Source organism: Gouania willdenowi, chromosome 19, assembly GCF_900634775.1.
Source record: "Gouania willdenowi chromosome 19, fGouWil2.1, whole genome shotgun sequence".
In the NCBI taxonomy this organism is placed as follows: Eukaryota; Metazoa; Chordata; class Actinopteri; order Blenniiformes; family Gobiesocidae; genus Gouania; species Gouania willdenowi.
In genome coordinates, this window is record NC_041062.1 from 21,880,885 (window position 1) to 21,905,983 (window position 25,099).

General features: G+C 41.7%; 1 protein-coding gene across 1 annotated transcript; it reads left to right on the forward strand.

The window, feature by feature from the left end:
* Window positions 1-1,042: 1,042 nt before the first annotated feature.
* On the forward strand, window positions 1,043-24,722 carry naglu (N-acetylglucosaminidase, alpha). The gene is made up of 6 exons (XM_028476824.1): window positions 1,043-1,567; window positions 18,143-18,290; window positions 18,409-18,555; window positions 18,812-18,897; window positions 21,173-21,429; window positions 22,258-24,722. Exons 1-6 carry the CDS (start codon window positions 1,146-1,148, stop codon window positions 23,460-23,462), a joined length of 2,265 nt encoding a protein of 754 aa, XP_028332625.1. The 5' UTR covers window positions 1,043-1,145; the 3' UTR covers window positions 23,463-24,722.
* The last annotated feature ends 377 nt before the right edge of the window (window positions 24,723-25,099 follow it).

The following is a 25,099-nucleotide window of genomic DNA, read 5'->3' on the forward strand; positions in this document are numbered from 1 at the left end:
GGGAACAGATCCACGGAGTTCATAGTGGCCTTGAACAGGAGTCTGTCCAACGACACCCTGGACGTGTGCGAGCTCCACTCCACCAAGAACTCAAAGATCGTGGCCGTGGCGTCCGGCATTTACAACTATCTCAAATACTCAAATATCCTACGGTTAGTGTGCCAATGACACCATTGTTAACATAACTTCTCTGCTGTTGACAATTACGCACACGTTTTTGTTGTGAAATGCTGCAGACACACAATCTGACGGGGTCACCAATTTCGGCACAACACCCGTTGAGGCCCAGTCAGCAGCAGCTCCTCACAAAGGAAAGGAGCGACTTTACTTTAAAATGCTAAACACATTTATTTACATCTGCATCCCTCCACACTAAAATGATCCATAGTCACGCCACCTAGACTAGTGAGGATGAGCTATGAACGCAAACACTGGAGAGAGAATCACTATCACTTTAGCATCCCATATCATCGTCAATATTATAAATAACTTTAGTGCACATTGTTAGTGACACGACATACGCTGGTGCCTGCATCCACTTTGTACAGTTTAACGATTCTCTGAACATTAATCACATCGTCAAGATACAAGGAAAAGTAAAGTCAAGGATCGTTAATTTCCAGTACCATTGAAAAATCCAGTATAAGATAAAAGAAAGATCCTTTGTAGTAGTCCATGTGCCCAGGCCAGTGTTGTGCCTAAAAAGCCGTACATCGGTAGACTGCTGCAAATGCTTAGTTTGTATCTCATGATTATGACTTTCTTTCTCATAATTGTGACTTTATTAACTCATAATTATGACTTACCTTGGTGATTTTTTTTTTTTTTTTTTTTTAGTGGCAGAAACGGGCTTCCATACAGATTAGAGGAGTGTAGTGAGGGCCCTGTTGGACTCTTTCTGGGGGTCTAATGGTGGTGGTGGGGGAGATAATATTATTTATTTGACTATTATTTAACTCATTTTGCAAGTTATGGTCTTCTTAAACGCAGTTCCACTTAGAAACAGTAGGTGGCGGTAATGCACTTTTTAGTTTGCCAACTGCCATAAAATCCCAATGAAGAAGAAGAAGAGCACTGAGAAAGTTGAGCTCCTGGTGTGATTGGTCAGCAGTGTCTTGGTAAAGTAGAGTCTCCTGGTTTTGAAGATGTCCAACATGAGAAGAAGCTGCTGCCAGGGCCTCTTTATCCTCCTCATCCTCTGTGTGTGTGTGACTGCCAGCCCTTCGTTCCCCGCGTTGGAGCGCGTCAGAGCCGCGGGCAGCGACAAGGCGCAGAGCTGGGCGGTGATCGGGCTGCTGAAGCGGCTTCTCGGGAACAGATCCACGGAGTTTGTAGTGGCCGTGAACAGGAGTCTGTCCAACGACAGCCTGGACGTGTGCGAGCTCCGTTCCGCCAAGAACTCAAAGATCGTGGCCACCGGCAGCAGCGGCGTGGCCGTGGCTTCCGGCATTTACAACTATCTCAAATACTTCTGCAACTGCCAAGTGTCCTGGTCCGGGAACCACATAGATCTGCCCAGTCCTCTGCCCAGACTGACCGGAGTGCTGCGGATCAACACCCCGCACAGGTCAGTGACCCGTCCCGGACACGATGCGTAATAATGATCAATAATTAGAGTTGTGAAGATAAACAAAGTTATGGGGCGCCGATTGCAAAGTTGCGCTTGATAAAATAAACATTTAGTTACAAAACCACGTTTAAGAAAAAACTTGTGAATTATGTTGTGTTATATTTGACCAGGTTTACAGCAATATTTGTGAAATATGAAAAAAAAAAAAATTCTCATAAAATCCATCCATTAATCAATTTTCAGACCTGCTTGTTCCTGTTTTTCAGGATTGCGGAGTCTCATAAAAACGTCAATGTTAAATCTAAATGTCAAATTTTAAATCTTATATATAAATATTAAATGTATGTATGTATGTATGTATGTATGTTGTGTGGCACTAGTTAAACTAGTGCCACACAACATACATAAAACAACATACTAGCGGACATCTGCTTTCGACTAGTTAACTAGTTGTATGCTACAATTTGACATGTTTACATGCTGGGCAGCCAAAACACTTTACTAGTTAACTAGTTGAACACAGATGTCCACTAGTACCCTGATTTGTTGACTACTAGTTAACATGTGATGAAGAATTTCTCTTTAACGAGTTAACAAGTACTGCCAAAAAGACCCTGACTAGTCTAACTAGTGGACATTTTTGCTGTTACTTGTTAACTGTGTTGGGCCTCACTAGTTAATTAGCAAAGTCACACAGGGCCTAACTGGTGAAACTAGTGGACATGTTGACAATTTGTAATTAACTAGTATGCATTTAAAGTCTCGCTAGTTTACTAGTAAGTACTTAAAGACCCAAGTAGTGATACAAGTGTGTTTTGACTTTTACTAGTACTAGTAAACATCTTGAACCCCACTTGTTAACAAGTAAGATCAATAAGACTGGCACTAGAGGTACTAGGGACATTTATGCCCTTAATAATTAACTAGCTAAGCGTTTTGAACATAACTACTTTACTAGTACAGTCCATATGTGTTTTACAAGTGTCACTATTGTCCCTACTAGTTAACTTGTAAAGGTCAACATGCAGTCCACTAGTAGTACTAGTGCCACTAGTGGACTGCATGCTAATGAAGTAGGCGGGACAAGGGTTTTGATTGGTCAATGTCAAACCAGTGTTTATACAGTTTTAAATGGCCAGCTCTGAATAGTACCTTAGGTTTTCTCAGAATCTGATGTTATATTTGTATTCATATTACTGAAAAGTTTTTATCTCTAGTCCAATAAACCTTGTTTTATTTGTTCTAAAATACAATAATTATTATTATTCCTTGCAGTATTTGTGGGAAATAAAACTATAACATGTCACTGAAATATACAGGTATATATGTAAAAATGTAAACTTTTTAAATGGTTTTTTCTTTGTTTTTTTTAACAGTAGGATCAATTTATTTTTGTGTTATTTCAAATGAAATGTTTTCATGTGAATCGGAAATAAACCAAACAATGTCTTCTTTTAAGTAACACATTAAAATAAAATATATATTTTATTTAAAATAAATTAGTTTTCAATTGTTAGCCTATTTTGATGACGAGAAAACCAATATTCAACCATGCTCCTTTTTTAATCATATTGTTGCTATAATGTAAATATAATTGTTATCATAGCAGAATTGTAATGGAAATTATTGTTATTGTAAAAACAACTGTATTAATTATTAGTGTGAAATAAAATATTGCATTTTCATTGGAATCTAACTAACATTTTCTTACACACGGACATAGTCTACAGCTGAAGGATTTTAATCTTTTTTTTTTTTTTTTAACAACATCCACATTAAGACAGACAGACAGATTTTTATACATCATTTCACATTCAGAAGTACAGCTGCAGGGGTTTTGTGGGCTTTTTATACTTTTTGCATGATCAAATATAACCAGAAGTTGGCGGCAGACATCACGCGCTACCATCTGCTAATCGAAGCTACCGGTGCTACTAGTAAGGGCCAAAACGCCCACTAGTGCTACCAGTAAGGGCCATAAACGCCCACTAGTGCTACCAGTAAGGGCCATAAACGCCCACTAGTGCTACCAGTAAGGGCCAAAACGCCCACTAGTGCTACCAGTAAGGGCCATAAACGCCCACTAGTGCTACCAGTAAGGGCCATAAACGCCCACTAGTGCTACCAGTAAGGGCCATAAACGCCCACTAGTGCTACCAGTAAGGGCCATAAACGCCCACTAGTGCTACCAGTAAGGGTCATAAACGCCCACTAGTGCTACCAGCAAGGGTCATAAACGCCCACTAGTGCTACCAGTAAGGGCCAAAACGCCCACTAGTGCTACCAGTAAGGGCCAAAACGCCCACTAGTGCTACCAGTAAGGGCCAAAATGCCCACTAGTGCTACCAGTAAGGGCCAAAACGCCCACTAGTGCAACCAGTAAGGGCCATAAACGCCCACTAGTGCTACCAGTAAGGGCCATAAACGCCCACTAGTGCTACCAGTAAGGGCCATAAACGCCCACTAGTGCTACCAGTAAGGGCCATAAACGCCCACTAGTGCTACCGGAATAACTATTTCTTTCCTTTTGTGAGAATTGCATGAATAGTATGATATTGTAACGATTACATCTTGGGCTGTAGTTTATCACTCTTCTGACCTAAAGAAGTACGCCTACTTGTTTTTTCTATGAATACAGTCATGATGGGATAAAATAAAAAAAACAAATCCTGACAATAGTTGTATAATGATTTATGTTACATTTTATACTTACATTTTTCATGCTGTAGTCTCCATGGAAATTTTTTGGGAGAAGTCTATATAGATAACCAATGGGAAGGTTTAGAATATGCTCAGACCCCACCCACTCATTAGCATGTAGTTTAACAAGTGTTTCTAGTAAACATTTTTGCGTTCACTAGTAGTACTAGTAAAATTTAAAAGTGGACTAGTTAACTAGTAATGCCAACAAGAGCCCTACTAGTACAAATAGTGACATTTTGGGTCTTACTAGATACCTAGTTAACCATTTTGAGCCTCACTAGTTCACTATTAAGACTAAAATGACATGAACTAGTGTTACTAGTTGCCTTTTTGCTCTCAATAGTTAACTAGTGAACATTTAGAGCCTCACTAGTAAACAAGTAAAATGTGTAACTGCATCACTCGTTATACTAGTGCTACCGGTAAGGGCCATAAACGTCCACTAGTGCTACCAGTAAGGGCCAAAACGCCCACTAGTGCTACCAGTAAGGGCCAAAACGCCCACTAGTGCTACCAGTAAGGGCCAAAACGCCCACTAGTGCTACCAGTAAGGGCCAAAACGCCCACTAGTGCTACCAGTAAGGGCCAAAACGCCCACTAGTGCTACCAGTAAGGGCCAAAACGCCCACTAGTGCTACCAGTAAGGGCCATAAACGCCCACTAGTGCTACCAGTAAGGGCCATAAACGCCCACTAGTGCTACCAGTAAGGGCCATAAACGCCCACTAGTGCTACCAGTAAGGGCCATAAACGCCCACTAGTGCTACCAGTAAGGGCCATAAACGCCCACTAGTGCTACCAGTAAGGGCCATAAACGCCCACTAGTGCTACCAGTAAGGGCCATAAACGCCCACTAGTGCTACCAGTAAGGGTCATAAACGCCCACTAGTGCTACCAGTAAGGGTCATAAACGCCCACTAGTGCTACCAGTAAGGGTCATAAACGCCCACTAGTGCTACCAGTAAGGGTCATAAACGCCCACTAGTGCTACCAGTAAGGGCCAAAACGCCCACTAGTGCTACCAGTAAGGGCCAAAACGCCCACTAGTGCTACCAGTAAGGGCCAAAACGCCCACTAGTGCTACCAGTAAGGGCCATAAACGCCCACTAGTGCTACCAGTAAGGGCCATAAACGCCCACTAGTGCTACCAGTAAGGGCCATAAACGCCCACTAGTGCTACCAGTAAGGGCCAAAATGCCCACTAGTGCTACCAGTAAGGGCCAAAATGCCCACTAGTGCTACCAGTAAGGGCCAAAACGCCCACTAGTGCTACCAGTAAGGGCCAAAACGCCCACTAGTGCTACCAGTAAGGGCCATAAACGTCCACTAGTGCTACCAGTAAGGGCCATAAACGCCCAGTAGTGCTACCAGTAAGGGCCAAAATGCCCACTAGTGCTACCAGTAAGGGCCAAAACGCCCACTAGTGCAACCAGTAAGGGCCAAAATGCCCACTAGTGCTACCAGTAAGGGCCAAAACGCCCACTAGTGCAACCAGTAAGGGCCAAAACGCCCACTAGTGCAACCAGTAAGGGCCAAAACGCCCACTAGTGCTACCAGTAAGGGCCAAAACGCCCACTAGTGCTACCAGTAAGGGCCAAAACGCCCACTAGTGCTACCAGTAAGGGCCAAAACGCCCACTAGTGCTACCAGTAAGGGCCATAAACGCCCACTAGTGCTACCAGTAAGGGCCATAACCGCCCACTAGTGCTACCAGTAAGGGTCATAAACGCCCACTAGTGCTACCAGTAAGGGCCAAAACGCCCACTAGTGCTACCAGTAAGGGCCAAAACGCCCACTAGTGCTACCAGTAAGGGCCAAAACGCCCACTAGTGCTACCAGTAAGGGCCAAAACGCCCACTAGTGCTACCAGTAAGGGCCAAAACGCCCACTAGTGCTACCAGTAAGGGCCATAAACGCCCACTAGTGCTACCAGTAAGGGCCATAAACGCCCACTAGTGCTACCAGTAAGGGCCAAAATGCCCACTAGTGCTACCAGTAAGGGCCAAAACGCCCACTAGTGCTACCAGTAAGGGCCATAAACGCCCACTAGTGCTACCAGTAAGGGCCAAAACGCCCACTAGTGCTACCAGTAAGGGCCAAAACGCCCACTAGTGCTACCAGTAAGGGCCATAAACGCCCACTAGTGCTACCGGAATAACTATTTCTTTCCTTTTGTGAGAATTGCATGAATAGTATGATATTGTAACGATTACATCTTGGGCTGTAGTTTATCACTCTTCTGACCTAAAGAAGTACGCCTACTTGTTTTTTCTATGAATACAGTCATGATGGGATAAAATAAAAAAACAAATCCTGACAATAGTTGTATAATGATTTATGTTACATTTTATACATACATTTTTCATGCTGTAGTCTCCATGGAAATTTTTTGGGAGAAGTCTATATAGATAACCAATGGGAAGGTTTAGAATATGCTCAGACCCCACCCACTCATTAACATGTAGTTTAACAAGTGTTTCTAGTAAACATTTTTGCGTTCACTAGTAGTACTAGTAAAATTTAAAAGTGGACTAGTTAACTAGTAATGCCAACAAGAGCCCTACTAGTACAAATAGTGACATTTTGGGTCTTACTAGATACCTAGTTAACCATTTTGAGCCTCACTAGTTCACTATTAAGACTAAAATGACATGAACTAGTGTTACTAGTTGCCTTTTTGCTCTCAATAGTTAACTAGTGAACATTTAGAGCCTCACTAGTAAACAAGTAAAATGTGTAACTGCATCACTCGTTATACTAGTGGGCATTTGGGTCTAACTAGTTAACTAGTAAACATTTTGAGGCTCACTAGTTAACACAAAATACATGTTACTAGTTATCTAGTGGATATTTAGCACCTTACTAGTTAACATGTAGGGATTTTTCCTCTCTACTAGTTTATTAGTACATGTTTGAGTGTTCTACTGGTAAACTAGTGCAGACCTCACTAGTACAGGAAACTGAGCTTTGATATCTAATATATGCTCAATCAGCTTTCCATCAGCTGTCCACAGCAGTGGCGCCGGGTCGTGAAATGTCCGTATGTTGTGACGTCACGTGGGAACAATGGCTCGGTCCCAATACTCTCACTGCACCCACGCCCCTCTACAAAGTGTGCACTGGTTATTTGCCATCTTCACAGGTTGAACGAACATTATGAAAAAGGGTAGAGAATAAAATAAAAAGTACTTATAATAATAATAAGAGTAAAATCAAATAGTATCACATATTTTCCAGTAACACCAATAACATATCAACAAAAGCGTACCAGGATCAGTACATACGTTAAATTATATTAACATAATTTGCTCTAACACTGTACAGAGTTTCAGTGCAGAGTCATTTTTCAATATTTTCAGGGATTTCACAAGCAGAATAAAGTTGTTTTTCCCAAGTAAGAAACTAGGATGTTTTTTTTTTTTTTTAAATTGGCATTTATGTATGGAGAATTAAACTATTAACAACAAAGTCTATATTTTTATCTTTAGAAAAGTAACCAAATTTAATACAATCAACCATTAGTGGGGTTAAGTTTATTCCCTTTAGCCTCAGCCAGCTCCTTAAGAACCACAGTACAATAAAAAAAAAGACGCTCCAAATCTTCTGTAACATTCTGCCCAGGTTTCTGCTCCACTATCTCTCTGAACATGATTACATTTAGTTTTATGATTAGAATACATTTGTTATGCAGTTCAAATGTGAAAATTTAAGATTGTAACAAATCTTAGATCGATTTCAAGAGTAAAAAATAAATTAAATAGGGATGCATATTCTGTTCAGTTTTTATTGGATTAAATGGTGATCATACTGAACAGTTATTGATAAAGAAGTGGTTCACAGTTTATTTCTTTGTACAAATCATTTTATAGAGTTTCTACATGGAGCAGCAAGTCAGATTTAAGGATTTAATGCCCAATTGTTGTATTTTTAATGCCACAAATAAATATACATTTGCAAATTTCACTTAAGATTTGTAAACATTCCATCAAGCAGAGGAATGAAGAAAATTTCAATATTCAAAAGAAAATGTACACAACAGGAAACTTTGTAGCAAAAAAGGTGTACAATTTCAACCAAAAACTGCAGCTTAAACGTCATAAAAAGATACAGTCCATGAACTCAGTTGCAAAAATAGAAAAAGCCTTTATTTTGTAATATGTTTTTATACATCCTAAGTTTGTTGTACAAGTGTAAAGTTTAAATTGGATGTTGTATAAATGATTGCACAAAAAAAGTTATGAAGTTGTTTGCATAGAATGTCCGTAAATATCGCTGTATAAATCACCGTAATGCTTTATGCTTCTTTCCAAGTAAAATATTTCAATACTTGGACTTAAAAGCACATTTATTTGGCACAGAGGACCCACAGAAGGATAAACAAAACCCACGTGATATCAGTGACATCATTGCAAAACTTCAACCACAAAGAATTATGGGTAATATGCTTCGCCGAAGTTCGCTTGAATGCAGGCTTCGGCGAAGTGTGCATCAAAAACGCATAGGGGGCGGGGCGAAAGACCACTCTGGAGAATTGAGACACTCTACGCACTCGCACCCTCATCGAGAATGTGAAAATGAGGGGCGCAAGTATTGGGACCCGGCTGATATATAGCGTCTGTGGTCATGTGACTGCAGTAAAGTAAACTTCTCCAGGCATTCTCCAGGTCACATGACCTGGAGAAAGATGGTCCGTCTCCTCCAAACTTACAAAGTCAGTATTTCAAGAGGGAAGCCCCGCTCGGAGCATTGATACTGTCAAGCGTTGTATATTGGTCTGAGGAATCAGTAGGCCCACCACCCGCAGGAGGGATCATACGAGGCCGGTGCAGTGTGGATCGGGCAGTCGTCCAGGGCGGGGGGCCTTGGCGATCTGATCCCCGGCTACAGAAGCTAGCGTTAGGGACGTGGAATGTCACCTCTCTGGCGGGGAAGGAGCCTGAGCTTGTGTGCGAGGTGGAGAAGTTCGGACTAGATATAGTCGGTCTCGCCTCGACACATAACAAGGGCTCTGGAACCAGCCTTCTCGACAGGGGTTGGACTCTCTTCTACTCTGGAGTCGCCAATGGTGAGAGACGCCGGGCCGGGGTGGCTATACTTCTTGCCCCCCGACTTAGTGCCTGTACGTTGGAGTTTACCCCGGTGGACGAGAGGGTAGCCTCCCTCCGCCTTCGGGTGGGGGGACGGATCCTGACTGTTGTTTGTGCCTATGGGCCAAACAGCAGCTCGGAGTATCCACCCTTCTTGGATTCCTTAGAGGGAGTACTGGAGAGTGCTCCTTCTGGGGATTCCCTCGTTCTGCTGGGGGACTTCAACGCTCACGTTGGCAGCGACAGTGAGACCTGGAGGGGCGTGATTGGGAGGAACGGCCCCCCTGATCGGAACCCGAGCGGTGTTTTGTTGTTGGACTTCTGTGCTCGCCACAGATTGTCCATAACAAACACCATGTTCAAGCATAAGGGTGTCCATATGTGCACTTGGCACCAGGACACCCTAGGCCGCAGTTCGATGATCGACTTCGTAGTCGTGTCATCGGACTTGCGGCCGCATGTCTTGGACACTCGGGTAAAGAGAGGGGCGGAGCTGTCAACTGATCACCACCTGGTGGTGAGTTGGCTCCGATGGCGGGGGAGGATGCCGGTTAGACCTGGCAGACCCAAACGTATAGTGAGGGTCTGCTGGGAACGCCTGGCAGAGTCTCCCGTCAGAAGGAGCTTCAACTCCCACCTCCGGGAAAACTTCAACCATGTCTCGGAGGAGGCGGGGGACATTGAGTCCGAGTGGGCCATGTTCCGTGCCTCTGTTGCTGAGGCGGCTGATCAGTGCTGTGGCCGCAAGGTAGTCGGTGCCTGTCGTGGCGGCAATACCCGAACCCGTTGGTGGACACCGGGGGTGAGGGATGCCGTCAAGCTGAAGAAGGAGTCCTACTGGGCCTTTTTGGCCTGTGGGACTCCGGAGGCAGCAGACAGGTACCGACGGGCCAAGCGGAGCGCAGCCACGGCGGTCGCCGAGGCAAAAGCCCGGACATGGGAGGAGTTTGGTGAGGCCATGGAGAACGACTTCCGGACGGCTTCGAAGAGATTCTGGACCACTATCCGGCGTCTCAGGAGGGGGAAGCAGTGCACCGTCAACACTATGTATGGTGCGGATGGTGCGCTGCTGACCTCGACTCGAGACGTTGTGGATCGGTGGGGGGAATACTTCGAAGACCTCCTCAATCCCACCGACACGCCTTCCAATCAGGAAGCAGGGCCCAGGGACCCGAGAGTGGGCTCTCCTATCTCTGGGGCTGAGGTTGCCGAGGTGGTTAAAAAGCTCCTCGGTGGCAAGGCTCCGGGGGTGGATGAGATCCGCCCGGAGTTCCTCAAGGCCCTGGATGTTGTGGGGCTGTCATGGCTGACACGACTCTGCAACATCGCGTGGACATCGGGGGCAGTGCCTCTGGATTGGCAGACTGGGGTGGTGGTCCCCCTTTTTAAGAAGGGGGACCGGAGGGTGTGTTCCAATTATAGAGGGATCACACTCCTCAGCCTCCCCGGTAAGGTCTATTCAGGGGTACTGGAGAGGAGGGTCCGCCGGATAGTTGAACCTCGGATTCAGGAGGAGCAATGTGGTTTTCGTCCTGGCCGTGGAACTGTGGACCAGCTCTACACCCTCAGCAGGGTCCTTGAGGGGTCATGGGAATTTGCCCAACCAGTCCACATGTGTTTTGTGGACTTGGAAAAGGCATTTGACCGTGTCCCTCGGGGATTCCTGTGGGGGGTCCTCCGGGAGTATGGGGTATCGGACCTCCTGATAGGAGCTGTTCGTTCCCTGTATGACCGGAGTCAGAGTCTGGTCCGCATTGCCGGCAGTAAGTCGAAATCGTTTCCGGTGAGGGTTGGACTCCGCCAGGGCTGCCCTTTGTCACCGATTCTGTTCATAACTTTTATGGACAGAATTTCTAGGCGCAGTCAGGGCGTTGAGGGGGTCCGGTACGGGGGCCTCAGTATTGCATCACTGCTTTTCGCAGATGATGTGGTCCTGTTGGCTCCAACATACCGTGACCTTCAACTCTCACTGGATCGGTTCGCAGCCGAGTGTGAAGCGGCCGGAATGAGAATCAGCACCTCCAAATCCGAGTCCATGGTTCTCGACCGGAAAAAGGTGGAGTGCCTTCTCCGGGTTGGAGATGAGGTTCTGCCCCAGGTGGAGGAGTTCAAGTACCTCGGGGTCTTGTTCACGAGTGAGGGAAGGATGGAGCGAGAGATCGACAGGCGGATTGGTGCGGCGTCTGCAGTGATGCAGAGTCTGCACCAGTCCGTCATTGTGAAAAGGGAGCTGAGCCGAAAAGCAAAGCTCTCGATTTACAGGTCGGTCTACGTTCCAACCCTCACCTATGGTCATGAACTTTGGGTCATGACCGAAAGAACAAGATCACGGGTACAAGCGGCCGAAATGAGTTTCCTCCGTAGGGTGGCTGGGCTCTCCCTTAGAGATAGGGTGAGAAGCTCAGTCATTCGGGAGGGGCTCAAAGTAGAGTCGCTGCTCCTCTGCATCGAGAAGAGCCAGATGAGGTGGCTTGGGCACCTAATTAGGATGCCCCCTGAACGCCTCCCTAGTGCGGCGTTCAGGGCACGTCCCTCCGGAAGGAGGCCCCGGGGAAGACCCAGGACACGCTGGAGAGACTATGTCTCTCGGCTGGCCTGGGAACGTCTCGGGGTCCCCCCGGAAGAGCTGGAGGAAGTGGCCGGGGAGAGGGAAGTCTGGGCCTCCCTACTGAGGATGCTGCCCCCGCGACCCGGAAACGGCTAAGCGGGAGAAGATGGATGGATGGATGGATCATTAAAAAAACTCAAATGTGTCAACTCTTTTGGTCAAGAAGTCCACTGTGTGCCTTTAACATTTAGCTTTTTAACATTTATATTGAAATGTAACATTTAGATTTAATATTTACCAGTTAGATTTAGCATTTAACTTTAACTAAGTGTCAAATTTCACAAATTTTGCTGTAAATCTGGTCAAAAGTAACAAACACATTCAGACGTTTTTTAAAATGTGGTTTGTTGCTGAATTTTGCAAAAAGTTGCTGTTTATTTAAGCATGTGCAACTTTACAACAATATTTTTCTTAAAGTGAAATGGGGGGCAATGCAGTTTAAAAAAATAACCGTACTTTTGCCTGACTACACCTGGCTTTTGTTGCATTTATTCTGGATATAACCGTTTAAACTCAATAGGAATAAAAAAAACTATCCAACCCACTTGGTCTTTTTCAGGGTGGTGGGTGTCTGTTCATGTCTATCTCCAGCTGTTGTCGGGCGCTAGGTGGGGGTGCACCCTGGACAGGACGCCAGTCCGTTGCAGAAAAAAAAATATCTATCAATAATTAATTGGACATTTTATTCCTATTTAAAGTGCAAAAAGTGCCACTCTGCAAATAACATTCTAAAACAGAGACTGACAATTAAATCACTCTGAAATTAAAACTAAATCATGTCATTCTTCAAAAATTCATCTGTGCATAAACGTCAAACTAGAACAGCCCAGATTTAATATATAGACGTGTTCATGTTCCACTCTTAGTAATGAGCACAGACCTGACCAGGGAAGATAAGTGAACAATACAGAGTCTCATGGTCAGTGGGCTGCAGATCGATAGACTGGATTCAGGAGACGAATACAATCGTTTATTCATAAAAGGAAAACTGCATTTTATTATTGTTAGATTTCGTCCCAACCCTAATATGCAGTGAGTAGTGCACATGTTGTTGCAGAAAAAGGGTAATGGGAAATGGACTCAAATTGTTCAGAAAATATTCCCCCTGCTTTCGGTATCTGATGTGTTGTAAATTTTCATTGTCCTTGACTAGTAAAACTTTCATTGACTATTCTTTTAGCCAAGCTTTCTTTGAGTCTTGGGTTGTAAATCTCATTTTATTTGCATATAAACTTGCATCCCTTAGCGTAGTACTCTGATGAACCACCAGGGAGCCCACTTAGTCTGTTTTGTTTGTCAGTTCTTTTCTGTCCAGTCTCCTGCTTTGGTGCCTGGAGGCTTTTCTGTTATGGTAACTGGCTGAGCTTGTATAACTTAATTGAATGAATCACAATTACCAAACCTGAAATAAATCAGCCCATAAAGCTAATTCTTCCTCTTGTGTTATCTTTCTGTTTGCATCTCTCATAATAACGGGCCAGTTTTGACTCTTGTCCTAAATCAGCTGTGAAATACACCAAAAAATACTATCTATCATGCAATTTGTTTTTCATCTCTTGTATACCTTGTTAGGCTTCCTAATCAATGAAAATATTGGTGGTAATGATTATGCTGTGAGCGTCTGAGCCTTTTTTCTGTCGGTATACATTTAGTTTTCTTTAATATTTACAGAAATTAGAATATCATGGAAAAGCTGTTTAATTTCCATAATTCCATTAAAAAAAGTTAAACTTTCATAGATTATAGATTCAGGACCCACAATTTAAACGATTTCAAGTATTTATTTGTTTATTTTCACATAATTTGGGCTTCCAGCTTATAAAACCCACAAAAACAGGATTTAAAAAAATTAGAATACTGTGAAATCACCATTTACTTCTCAGTTTTTGCAGAAAAAAAAGAGGAGAAGAAGGACTGGACTGTTGGCCAGTGGTCCAAGGTCCTCTGTTCTGATGAAAGTGGGTGTACTTATACTTCCAGCTTGGGCCGTTCCAAGCTCACAGCAGGAATCCCCCCTCCTCGTCCCTCCTCTGATGGACGTGATCACCAGCTCAACTCGGTTCCCACAGACAAACTCGTCAACACGTTAATTTATGACACATGTATGGCATTACATCACCATTAAGTGACTCTGGGTTTGTTGATAGTACATGCTGTTAATTTCATATCTTTTGTTGTGTAGGGTAACTATACGTCAATATTTACCCAGACACGTGCTCTTTTCATGGCTGGATTATACAAACGGACTGGGTTTCCCAGGGTCCCTGAACGCAACACGTTAATTTAAATGACCGTAACTCTGCTCATATTTGCTCTATCGGAAATACCATCAGTTTATGAAAGATAAGAAGTTGCTCTTTACAGCCAGTGTTGGTAAATTGCGGTAATTTTACTCACACGTAACGGAAACATTAAAGATGCCGCTTTGTTTTGACAAAATCGACACGAGGAACAGAGAGTGAGTGAGAAAGAAAGAGAGAAAGAGATTGAAACAGACCAAATAGCAGTGGATTTATTGAAAATGAAACTCTTGATAAAAACCACCATGAATGGAGGTTCAAAGGGATTTGAAAACAAAGGAGGAAACTGAGCCTATAAAGGTAAGATCAGTTTAATTTCTGGATCAATAAATGTTGTTCTGCTTTTGAGGAGCTAGTCTTTGTGTACATTAATGTAAGTTTAATGTAAATAGATGCTTTTAATGTGTGAGACAGTTAAGGACAGTATTTGTGTGTTTGTTTAAACTTTGTGTGTCTGTGTCCATCTGAGGATATTTATTTCCATCACTTTCAGTTTTCCTTTTGATGAACATGACATTATCTACCTCTTCTTTTATTCTTCTTCTTTAAGTCCATGCAGAGTGGACACGCCCCTCCCTGGACATTAAAACCATGAGCTGACCCTAGTTTCATCATCTGATCTAGACCCATCACTTCCACAGACAACAGACAGAATAAAGCTCAGAGTCAACATGGGAACATGGGATGCACTTATTTATTGAAATGTATATTACATGATTAGTTAATGTTCTGTGATTTTATTTTCTAGTAGATGTTTTTCATTGTTTTAATATTTTAGAGACTTAAGGAAGGTTTATATGATGTGTTTCAAGGACAGATTGTTATAATGCATAATAAAGGTGATTTACTTGAGTCACCACTAATTTCAGATTGTTTTTAAGTCTTTGTATAAAAATACTTTAACAGGACAACAATGATGTGCAAGGCTGCAGAAATATTGGCTTCATACAACAATAACAACATTTTACGATCCATAAAAAAGTTTTTTCTTTATTTGTAAATTATTCACTGGAAGCTTAAATATTGTGACAGAGATATCAAAGGTTATTTTTTTTACCTTGTCTGCACATGCTGTCAAAGGTCAACACGACAGGAAGTGCAATCATTATGAGACAGCAATGCATGTTTTGTTTAATTGTGACCATCACCAGCCCTCCCTAAGGAAGGGTAAGAAATCTTTTATTATAGGGAGGATATAAAAAGGGAGAGCAGTGTTACACCTAGGTGGAGGGAGGGAGTGGGGGGGAGAGAGACTCAAGGTAGGAAATATAAAGGGTGGGGAAGAATAGATTATTTTACAGTGAGGGTGAGATGTGAAGTTGTAGAACATATTGTGCTTATGTTGTGTAATTAAACCGGTATGGTGACTAGTGTGAAGCTTAGCTATAAAGTTGGTGGCTGTGAAGGGAATGAGTGAGCGGTAATACCTAACTCAAAGGTTGTTATTTTGAGGAATCATATTTATGATTAAAAGTTATGATTGTATTATTTTCTAAAGTTTAGAATTATCTGGCTCGTCTTCCTTTCTTTCTGTTCACAGCAAGACCTTATATTTAGTTCTAAAAAATGTGTTTATAGCTAATTTTACTGATTGTTACACATCATCCTGCATGTACATTATATATAGTATAAATGTGTAGATTTAACCAACTGTTGGATAAACAATTTTATTAAGAACAAAGCAAACAGAAAAACAAAGGTAGAAATTGTGTATTTAAATTGTGAAATTAGTGAGTTTTTTAAAATGGAATTATGGAAATTATACAACTTTTCCATGATATTCAAATTTTTTGGAAAGCTTCTCTATGTATGGTTAAAAAAAAACTAACGTGAATTAACAGGTGGTGGGAGAAGTTATGAAACATATTTGAATGATTAACTACATATGTGTGAGCCATAGAACTGTAACATGGTTCCGAAGGTTTGCAATGAATTCAGTTGTAATTGACAGTTTTTATAGAATTTCCATGACAACTGCAAAGTAAATTATCTGAACTTAATTACAATTAAATTCTAAGTACAAAAGCAACAGACTTTTTTCAGTTAAAAAATATTGAATTGTAATTATTTCATAACTGTAATTAATTATCAATTACATGATTACAATTATAATTGAGCCCAACCCTGGTGTGTGTGTGTAGGCCTGTTCCGGCTGTTTGACAAATGGAGCATTGTTACACATTATTTATTTTTTTTTTTACTGCTGTCGGCTCATTGAAAGACCCGCCCTTCAGTGATCTATTATGCATTATATTCACCTCAGCTCATCCCAGTTATGTTGTGTGCTCACTGGGGCTTTCCTGTGTGTGTGTGTGTGTGTGTGTGTGTGTGTGTGTGTGTGTGTGTGTGTGTGTGTGTGTGTGTGTGTGTGTGTGTGTGTGTGTGTGTGTGTGTGTGTGTGTGTGTGTGTGTGTGTGTGCGTGTGCGCGTGTGTGCGTGCGTGCGCGCGCGTGTGTCCCAACTATTTTTGCACATTTGGTGTGCCTTCAGATTTGTACTTGTCCTTTGGTGTACCTTAGGCACAAAAAGTTTGGGATCCATTGTTAGAACGTATAATTCAAGTAAAAATATTAACGGTATGTTTTATGAAAATAAAGTGTGATTAACTTAAAAGCTAAAAGTCAGTGAGGTAGTTTAACAAGGTCTGATGTGCTTCACTGACACCTAGTGACTAAATGTTTGTGCTATGCATATTTTAGCACAATTAAATTTGTTTTTGTTGTAATAAAACAAGATAAAAAGAAATAAATGAATTTGAACATTTTTTTAGATTGATACAATAATTGTACGGTGAAATATCGCTGAATCAATTTTTTTCTTACACCCTTAGTGATGGGACCATATGATTCAATTTTATCTTGATGCATGTACTGATTCAATAAATATTGCAATTCAATAGTAACAATGTTTTAATTTCTTTAAAACATTTTTTCATATCCAAAAACAAAATCATATACTCCTAAAAACATCACAAGTCAGTCAGTCACTGACAGTTATTTACACTGTACATGAACATGCACTACACTACATGTAGTGTTTACATATGAACACATGCTCACATGGTTAAAAATAAATATGTAAAACATGGAATCTGGGGAGAAATAGATTTCTAATATTGCCATAAAAAAAGTATAAATTGTGATATGTATGATTTAGATTAGAGTTAATCTATATTTTTCCATCTTTAGTAATGTTGAGATGGGCAACTTTTTTTGGCCAATATTAGCCATAAAATGTCATTTGACATTGGTATAGTTTTTTTCACTGATATTCAAAAACAGATATGTACTGTTGTTTGAGACAACATATTAAAAACAAATATGGCACTTTTTCTATCATTTAAGTTGAATAAGTTTTCTTTTTGTACAGATGATGTTTATTTGTGGAATAGATCCAGTGGGCATCAGATTAAAAGTAGATTTAATGTTTTTTCCTTTGAGATATGTATTACTTGACCTGAAATCAGGTTGGTGGGGGGAGGCCCTAGGATAGAATTGTGTATAAATATTTGATGATGAGTGAAAAACACTAAACAGTGCAAGTAAATTTGAAATAATCCTGTTAGATGTAGAAGTTTGGCTGAGAGTCAATGGTATGGTTACTTTGAGCCCAGGAGGGTGAGGAAAAAACCTTTTAACATCTGATGGTGCTCGTCTCTGTTTGGTTTTAAACTCAAACCCATTACTGATTGAATTTGCATGTTTACTCTATTTACTGTGGAGTGTGTGGAGACATTTTTGATCACATGACTTTCTGGTTCATTGTAAGCTGCAGCTGTGAAGACCCAGTATACCTGCCCTGACGAAGGCCATGTTAGCTGAAACGCGTAGGACAGAACCGGTTTCTAATATAGCCTTACTTGTGTTTGGGTTTAGGTTCCGTTATTACCAGAATGTCTGCACCTTCAGCTATTCTGCCGTGTGGTGGGACTGGCCAAGGTGGGAGCGGGAGATAGACTGGATGGCTCTGAATGGAATCAACCTGCCATTAGCTTTCACTGGCCAGGAAGCTCTTTGGCAAGAGGTAAGAGTCTGACATGTGTGGGTCTCCTGACCGCTATAGGTTAGTCTATTCCTCAGCTCTCTTCAATATTTTCCATACTGTGTGAGCAGAAACTGATGACGCTGTGGTGTTCCCTCAGGTCTACCGTTCTCTCGGCCTAAATCAGTCAGAGATTGAAGAGTTTTTCTCTGGCCCAGCCTTTCTGGCCTGGAATCGCATGGCAAACATGTTCAAGTTTGGAGGACCCCTGCCTCAGTCATGGCATGTGAACCAGCTCGTCCTCCAGGTACTGCATCCTGTCAAATGCAATGTGCTGAATCAGCATTAGGTTTTTCACCTTGACCCCTGCATTGATTCCTCCTCTTCATAGTGAATCTGTTTGAACATCATGCTTTTGCCCTCTCACACTGAGCAAGATTACACTTTTAATGTCAACACATCCTCAGACTATCCTTCTGTCAAAGATATTATATTTAGCATTTCCCCCAGTACAGGGTGATGAACATGCCACTGTCACTCTCATCCTTCTCTTCTTTTTGCAGCTGAAAATCTTGGATCGAATGAGGTCGTTTGGCATGATTCCTGTCCTTCCTGCCTTCTCTGGGAACATCCCTAAAGGAATCCTCAGGTGACCCACAGTATTGTCCTTAAACAACAAGAGCACACTTATCAAACCTCCATTTTCCCCCAAGTCGGTGCACAGCTTCCATCACCCTCTGCTGATCTTTGAAAGCGTAGAAACGTAGCAGAACGGGTCTGGGTCTTCTGTTCGATGCGGGGGTCCCATGCGCTCCCTCTAACTTGCTGTGGCCGGCCTTGGTTTCCATCTTAAGCACATGGGGCAGCAATATCTTAAAAACTCTACCTGTTTCAGTACCTTCCACCAGACCGACGAGCCGGATGTTGAGCCTTCTTATGTAGTTCTCGGTTGTGTCAAAGCTCTCCGTCAGGGCGGTAACCTGTTCTTCCAGCAATATATTCCCTCGTTCTACACTTACTGTGTAACGACTCTGGCCAAAAGTTTTTTAGTGACATAGTCTACAATAGGGGTCACCAACATGGTGCCTGCGGGCACCAGGTAGCCCGCATGGACCATGTGAGGTGCCCTCAGGCCTGTTCTGGAGTTCTCGTCACCAATGAGCTCTGTCTAAAATCTGATTTACTTGCCAAGCTTCAAACCCACACAGATAAATACAGATGACAGATGTAGTCGGAGCCTTAGTAGAGTTACATACTGCAGCACTTCATACGTTTTTGTATTAAATCACCCTTTTTTAGAAATATTGTGGCATGTTTTTAAGTGTTTTTTGGTGTATGGGTTGTGTAAGGTTCAAAAACACAAAGAGGATTTGAAAAAATATTACATAATGGTTGAATTGTACAAATGTTACATGTTTTACGATTATTTACATTTATTAGTGGCTAGTAAAATAGGGACATGAGGATTTCCTGTGAAACATAATGAAAATAAAACAATTACATAAATAAGGAGAACTAAATTGTTGCATGTTGAAACTTAAAGTAAAAACTTAGTATTTAATAAGTACTTTTTTTAACTGCTTGCTGTTTGGATGATTCACTAGCTTTAAAGCAGCTTGCTGTTTCAGAAAGGTCGGTGGCCCCTGGTCTACAGCATACGTTCACAAAAAGTCAATGTCGTTGGGGCATTATCAGAATTAACTGTCTGCTCACACCACTGCTATCACATGACCACTTATTTGTCATCTTTTAAAATATTTTATTAATTACATCTGTGTGCATTAGTCTCTAAAACTTTTTATCATTTTACCTATAGTCAATTACTTTTGTAAAATAATGTAAAGCAAGTTGGATTTGTTTGAAAGGTGCAATATAAATGAAGTTTGATTGATTGGTAATAATACTACACGCTAAAAAATATTTAGGTTTCACAAAGTCCAGAGATGTCCACAATAGAAGCCCAAGCTAAGCTAACTAGCTAAACATACAGTCATTTTACATTTGCTATCATCAGTGATCAGAAGATCTCGCCTCAAGTCTCTCCTAGCTTAGCTGTGCAGAATGTTTCACTAAAATATGGAGGGTTTCTAATCGGGATGTAACGATTCACTCAACTCCCGATACGATTCGATTCACGATACTGGGTTCACGATACGATTCTCTCACGATTTTTTTTACAAAATGGGACTGTAGACAAATTTTTTTTTGGGAAAAAAACTAGAAAATACTGTATTATTTTCCTTTTATTTTTCATTGTCAAAAGAATTCCTTGATAAACTATTAAAAAAAATGCAATTTAACTAAAAATAAATCTTGAATGAAATAAATAAAGGAATAATACAAATGAAAATGAAGCCTATTAATTTAAATTCTGGTTCTATAATAAACAATGCAAAACTGCATAATAGTTCTTTTTCTTTTAAAAGTGCAACTGAAAATGTATTTTGTGCCTTAACAATTGGACTTAAAAAAAAAAAAAACCGTGATTGCACTGATTTACGTCATATTTGTTTGGACCAGCAGAGGGGGCTGGTAACACAGTGGTTGGTTGGCATGCAGATATCTTGCAGTGAAGAAGAGATGCTATGCTAGCAGACAGAGCTAATAGAAAAACATGACTTTTACAGATATTTAAGTAATATTACAGATATTCTTTCGGTGCTAAAGGGGTAATAAATCATTTATTAACATATTTAAGAGTAGAAGGCGGCCAAAAAGAAAGTATTAGCAGACTCCGCCTGCCGCCAACACTTGTGGATAGCGCCCTCTGCTGGTTAAAAAAAGTATTGCGATTCAATTTTCAGAAAATCGATATCAACCGTGATACCTATGAATCGATTTTTAACTGCCTTACGATTAATCGTTACATCCCTAGTTTCTAAACAAGAGCCGTTTGCTTGACTTGAGGTGTCCTTGTGTTCCAGGCTGTATCCTGAAGCCAATGTCACCAGACTAGGGCCCTGGGCTCATTTCAACTGCAGCTTTTCGTGTTCCTACATCTTAAATCCCACAGACCCACTTTTCCTCCACATCGGCTCCCTTTATCTGTCCCAGGTGATTAAGCAATTTGGGACAGACCACATCTACAACACTGACACGTTCAATGAAATGACTCCACCTTCCTCTGACCCTGCCTACCTGTCTGCAGTCAGTCGCTCCGTCTTTGCCTCCATGACAGCTGGTGAGTGTTTCAGTGACAATGATATCGAATTCCAACATGCTAAAATGGTAAATGGACTTGATTTTATATAGCGTTTTATCACCACACTGAAGCAGTCTCAAAGCGCTTTACATATCAGCTCATTCACCCATTCACTCTCACATTCACACACCAGTGGGACAGACTGCCATGCAAGGCGCTAGTCGACCACTGGGAGCAACTTAGGGTTCAGTGTCTTGCCCAAGGACACTTCGACACATAGTCAGGTACTGGGATCGAACCCCCAACCTCTCGATCAGAAGACGACCCACTACCACCTGAGCCACGGTCGCCGTGGCTCAGGTGATAAACCCCTACATTATATTCAATCAATCAATCAATCAATCTTTATTTGTATAGCGCCAAATCATAACCAATGGTATCTCAAGGCACTTTACAGTAGAGCAGTCTTAAGGACGGACTCTTCATTTTATGGATACACACATATGCATATATACGTATATACACATACATATGTATACCACACCCAACATAAATTCATCATGGCGGCAAGGAATACCTTCTGTTAAGCAGCAGGAACCTTGTGTGGATCCCATTCCTATGATGAACAGCCATCCACGTTATGCTGTGTTGGGTGTGTGCAGAGGAAAGGGTGGAGACAGAGCCACTGAGACTCTGTAACTCCACACTAAGGATCCCACGGACCTGCAAGACAAAAGCCAGAAGGAGTACAGGAGCAAACACACATAATATTCTATTATACAGTCATTCAGTAGCACCAAAAACTCTCAAACTTAGAAAGTCTTTCTACCCGGACGATGCTAATCAAAATCTGTTTTCTTTCCTCAGTTGATCCTGATGCAATTTGGCTCATGCAAGGTTGGCTGTTCTATAGTGATGCTACTTTTTGGAAGCCAGACCAGATTAAGGCTCTATTACATGGAGTGCCCATTGGAAGAATGATTGTGCTGGACCTGTTTGCAGAAACTGAACCCATTTTTTCCCACACCAAGTCTTTTTATGGACAACCTTTTATCTGGTGTATGTTACAGAACTTTGGTGGTAACAATGGCTTTTTTGGAACAGTTGAAAGCATCAACTCTGGGCCATTCACAGCGTTAGATTTCCCAAACTCCACCCTGGTAGGACTTGGCATGACACCAGAGGGTATTGAGCAGAATCCTGTCATGTTTGAACTGATGAGTGAGCTGGCTTGGCGCAAAGAGCCGGTCAACCTGACCAAGTGGGCATCGCTGTATGCAGTGCGGCGCTATGGCAGCACGCTGGAAACCCTGACAGCTGCTTGGAGGCTCCTGTTCTCTAGTGTTTATAACTGCACAGTTCCACATTACGTAAACCACAACCACAGCCCTCTAGTGCGACGACCCTCATTTCACTTAAAAACTGACATCTGGTATGACCCAGCAGACTTGTATGAAGCCTGGAGACTTTTTATGGAGGCGGCTCCTTCTCTGATGTCAAAGGAGACATTCCGGTATGATCTTGTGGATGTGACTCGGCAGGTCTTACAGGTCTTGACAACCTCCTTTTACCAAGATTTAGTTTATGCTTACCAGAACCAAAAGTTACTGGAACTCATGACAGTTGGTGGTGTGCTGGTCTATGACCTGCTTCCAGAGTTAAATCGTTTGCTAAGTAGTGATGGTAACTTTTTGTTGGGGACATGGTTGGAACGGGCACGATCACTTGCTCTGAACGAGGAAGAAGCACAGCTCTATGATATGAATGCCAGAAACCAGCTCACTCTATGGGGTCCCAGTGGTGAGATCCTGGACTATGCTAACAAAGAGTGGGGTGGGCTCATGGAGGACTACTACGCACAGCGGTGGGCTCTGTTTGTCCAAACCCTGGTGGAGTGTCTGGATAGTGGGAGACCCTTCAAGCAGGACACCTTTAACCAGGCAGTGTCTCAGGTAGAAAAGGGATTCACTTACAACTCCAGGAAGTACCCGACCAAACCTTACGGGGACACGTTTGAGATCACCCATAGGATATTTCTGAAGTACTACCCGCAGGCCTTAAAAAGACTATAACCTGCATTGGAAGAAGTCACAGGAAGAATGTGTTCCTCCAAATGTATGTCTCTGTGGATCTAATAAATCCTGTGATCGAAGGATGATAGCCTGACTTTTCTGTTACAAAACAAAAATTGTCACTTTCACAATGTGAAACAAAGGAAAACTTTTAGCCTAGCATAACCTAGAGGAGGTGAACAGACTGTTATGCTATTAAGTTCAGGCTTGATGAAGACACAACCCTGAACCGAATGATATGTTGTTTGTCTCTTCAAGTGTATTTCATGTTTACATTTGTTTTTCTATCAATTGTATTCCAATCCAATGTCTGACATAAAGCAGCCTCACCTTCTGTTTTTATGCTGAGGAAGTGTTTTCAGGGATGATTTAATCTTTTTTTCTAATTAGGTTGCTCTACATTTTTAAGGTTTTTTTGCTGTTTAGAAAAAAAAAAGCTTTGGAAGGATTTATGTACGTCTAATCATCTTGCTCATTTAGTGACTGTACTACAAAGTTGGATTTTCTCTTTACATCCAGGATTTATTCTGTGTGTGATGTACTACGACACTGACAGACTATTCTTATTTGGTTTATACACAGAGAAATTTACATGTACAAATGAATGCTAAAAGATGTATATCACTATTTTGGAAAAAGAGTCATGGACCTGCTGTGGATCAGTGGAGGCAACAGGTGATCTTCTCCAGTGGGAGGGTTGACAACATCTATGTGTTCAAGGGCAGACAAAATGTTTTTGAGTATGTCTATTCATGTTTGTTAAAGGTCATTGAGTGTGAGAAATTGTGTAATGGTTTGCTTTCTTTGTTATTTTTTCTAAATGGGCATTGTGTTTTTTAATGTATGTTATGTGTGGTATGTTCTAAAAATGAATAAAAAACTGTTTTGGGAAAAAAAGGTGAATCTGATCTTAAAGGAGCGAGATAACATTTAAGGATTGATGCAATCCTTTAATTTACCCGATTACATCCTATAGGAAGGATATAGATTTTTTGCTGATTGACTTACATTGGTCAGCTGATAAAGCCTGCGTGTGTCGGGCGTTTTCAGACCAATAAATTCATTCATTCAACCATGTATTCATATGTGCCAAAGCCGTGAGTCTCAGTCTTGTAAGATAATACAAACCAGATAATGCTGATCCACAGTTCTTTGCAGCGACAACATTTAAAAGGACATGCTTATTCGAGCATTCACAGGAACTCAATTAGACTGAAGTTCATTTAACACTAGCATGTCCAAGATTTTCTTACTCCTGTTGCCCTGTCCAGAGGTTGCCAAATGACACTGATTTGCAACTCAGTGGGCCACCTCTCTTATGTAAATGCAGCCATTCGATCGGAATGTGCAGCTGGGCAGTGACAAACTTTGGGCGTTTGTGTAAATGACGGCCAGTGTTGAGAAACCAGTTTCTCGCAGGTAGATGATGTTTGTTAATCCAAATAACATTATATGGAATTATTGGATAAGAATGGCCAAATTAATGAGCTGTGTTTGTTGTGATCAATTAATAAACCACAATAAATAAAATTAGAAAAATAAAAACAGTATTAAAGCAACCAAGCTCCTGTTTCCTACTCCTGTATTTTCACTATTTACCTTTATTGTTTTTGAAAAGTGCTTATAAATAAAATGTA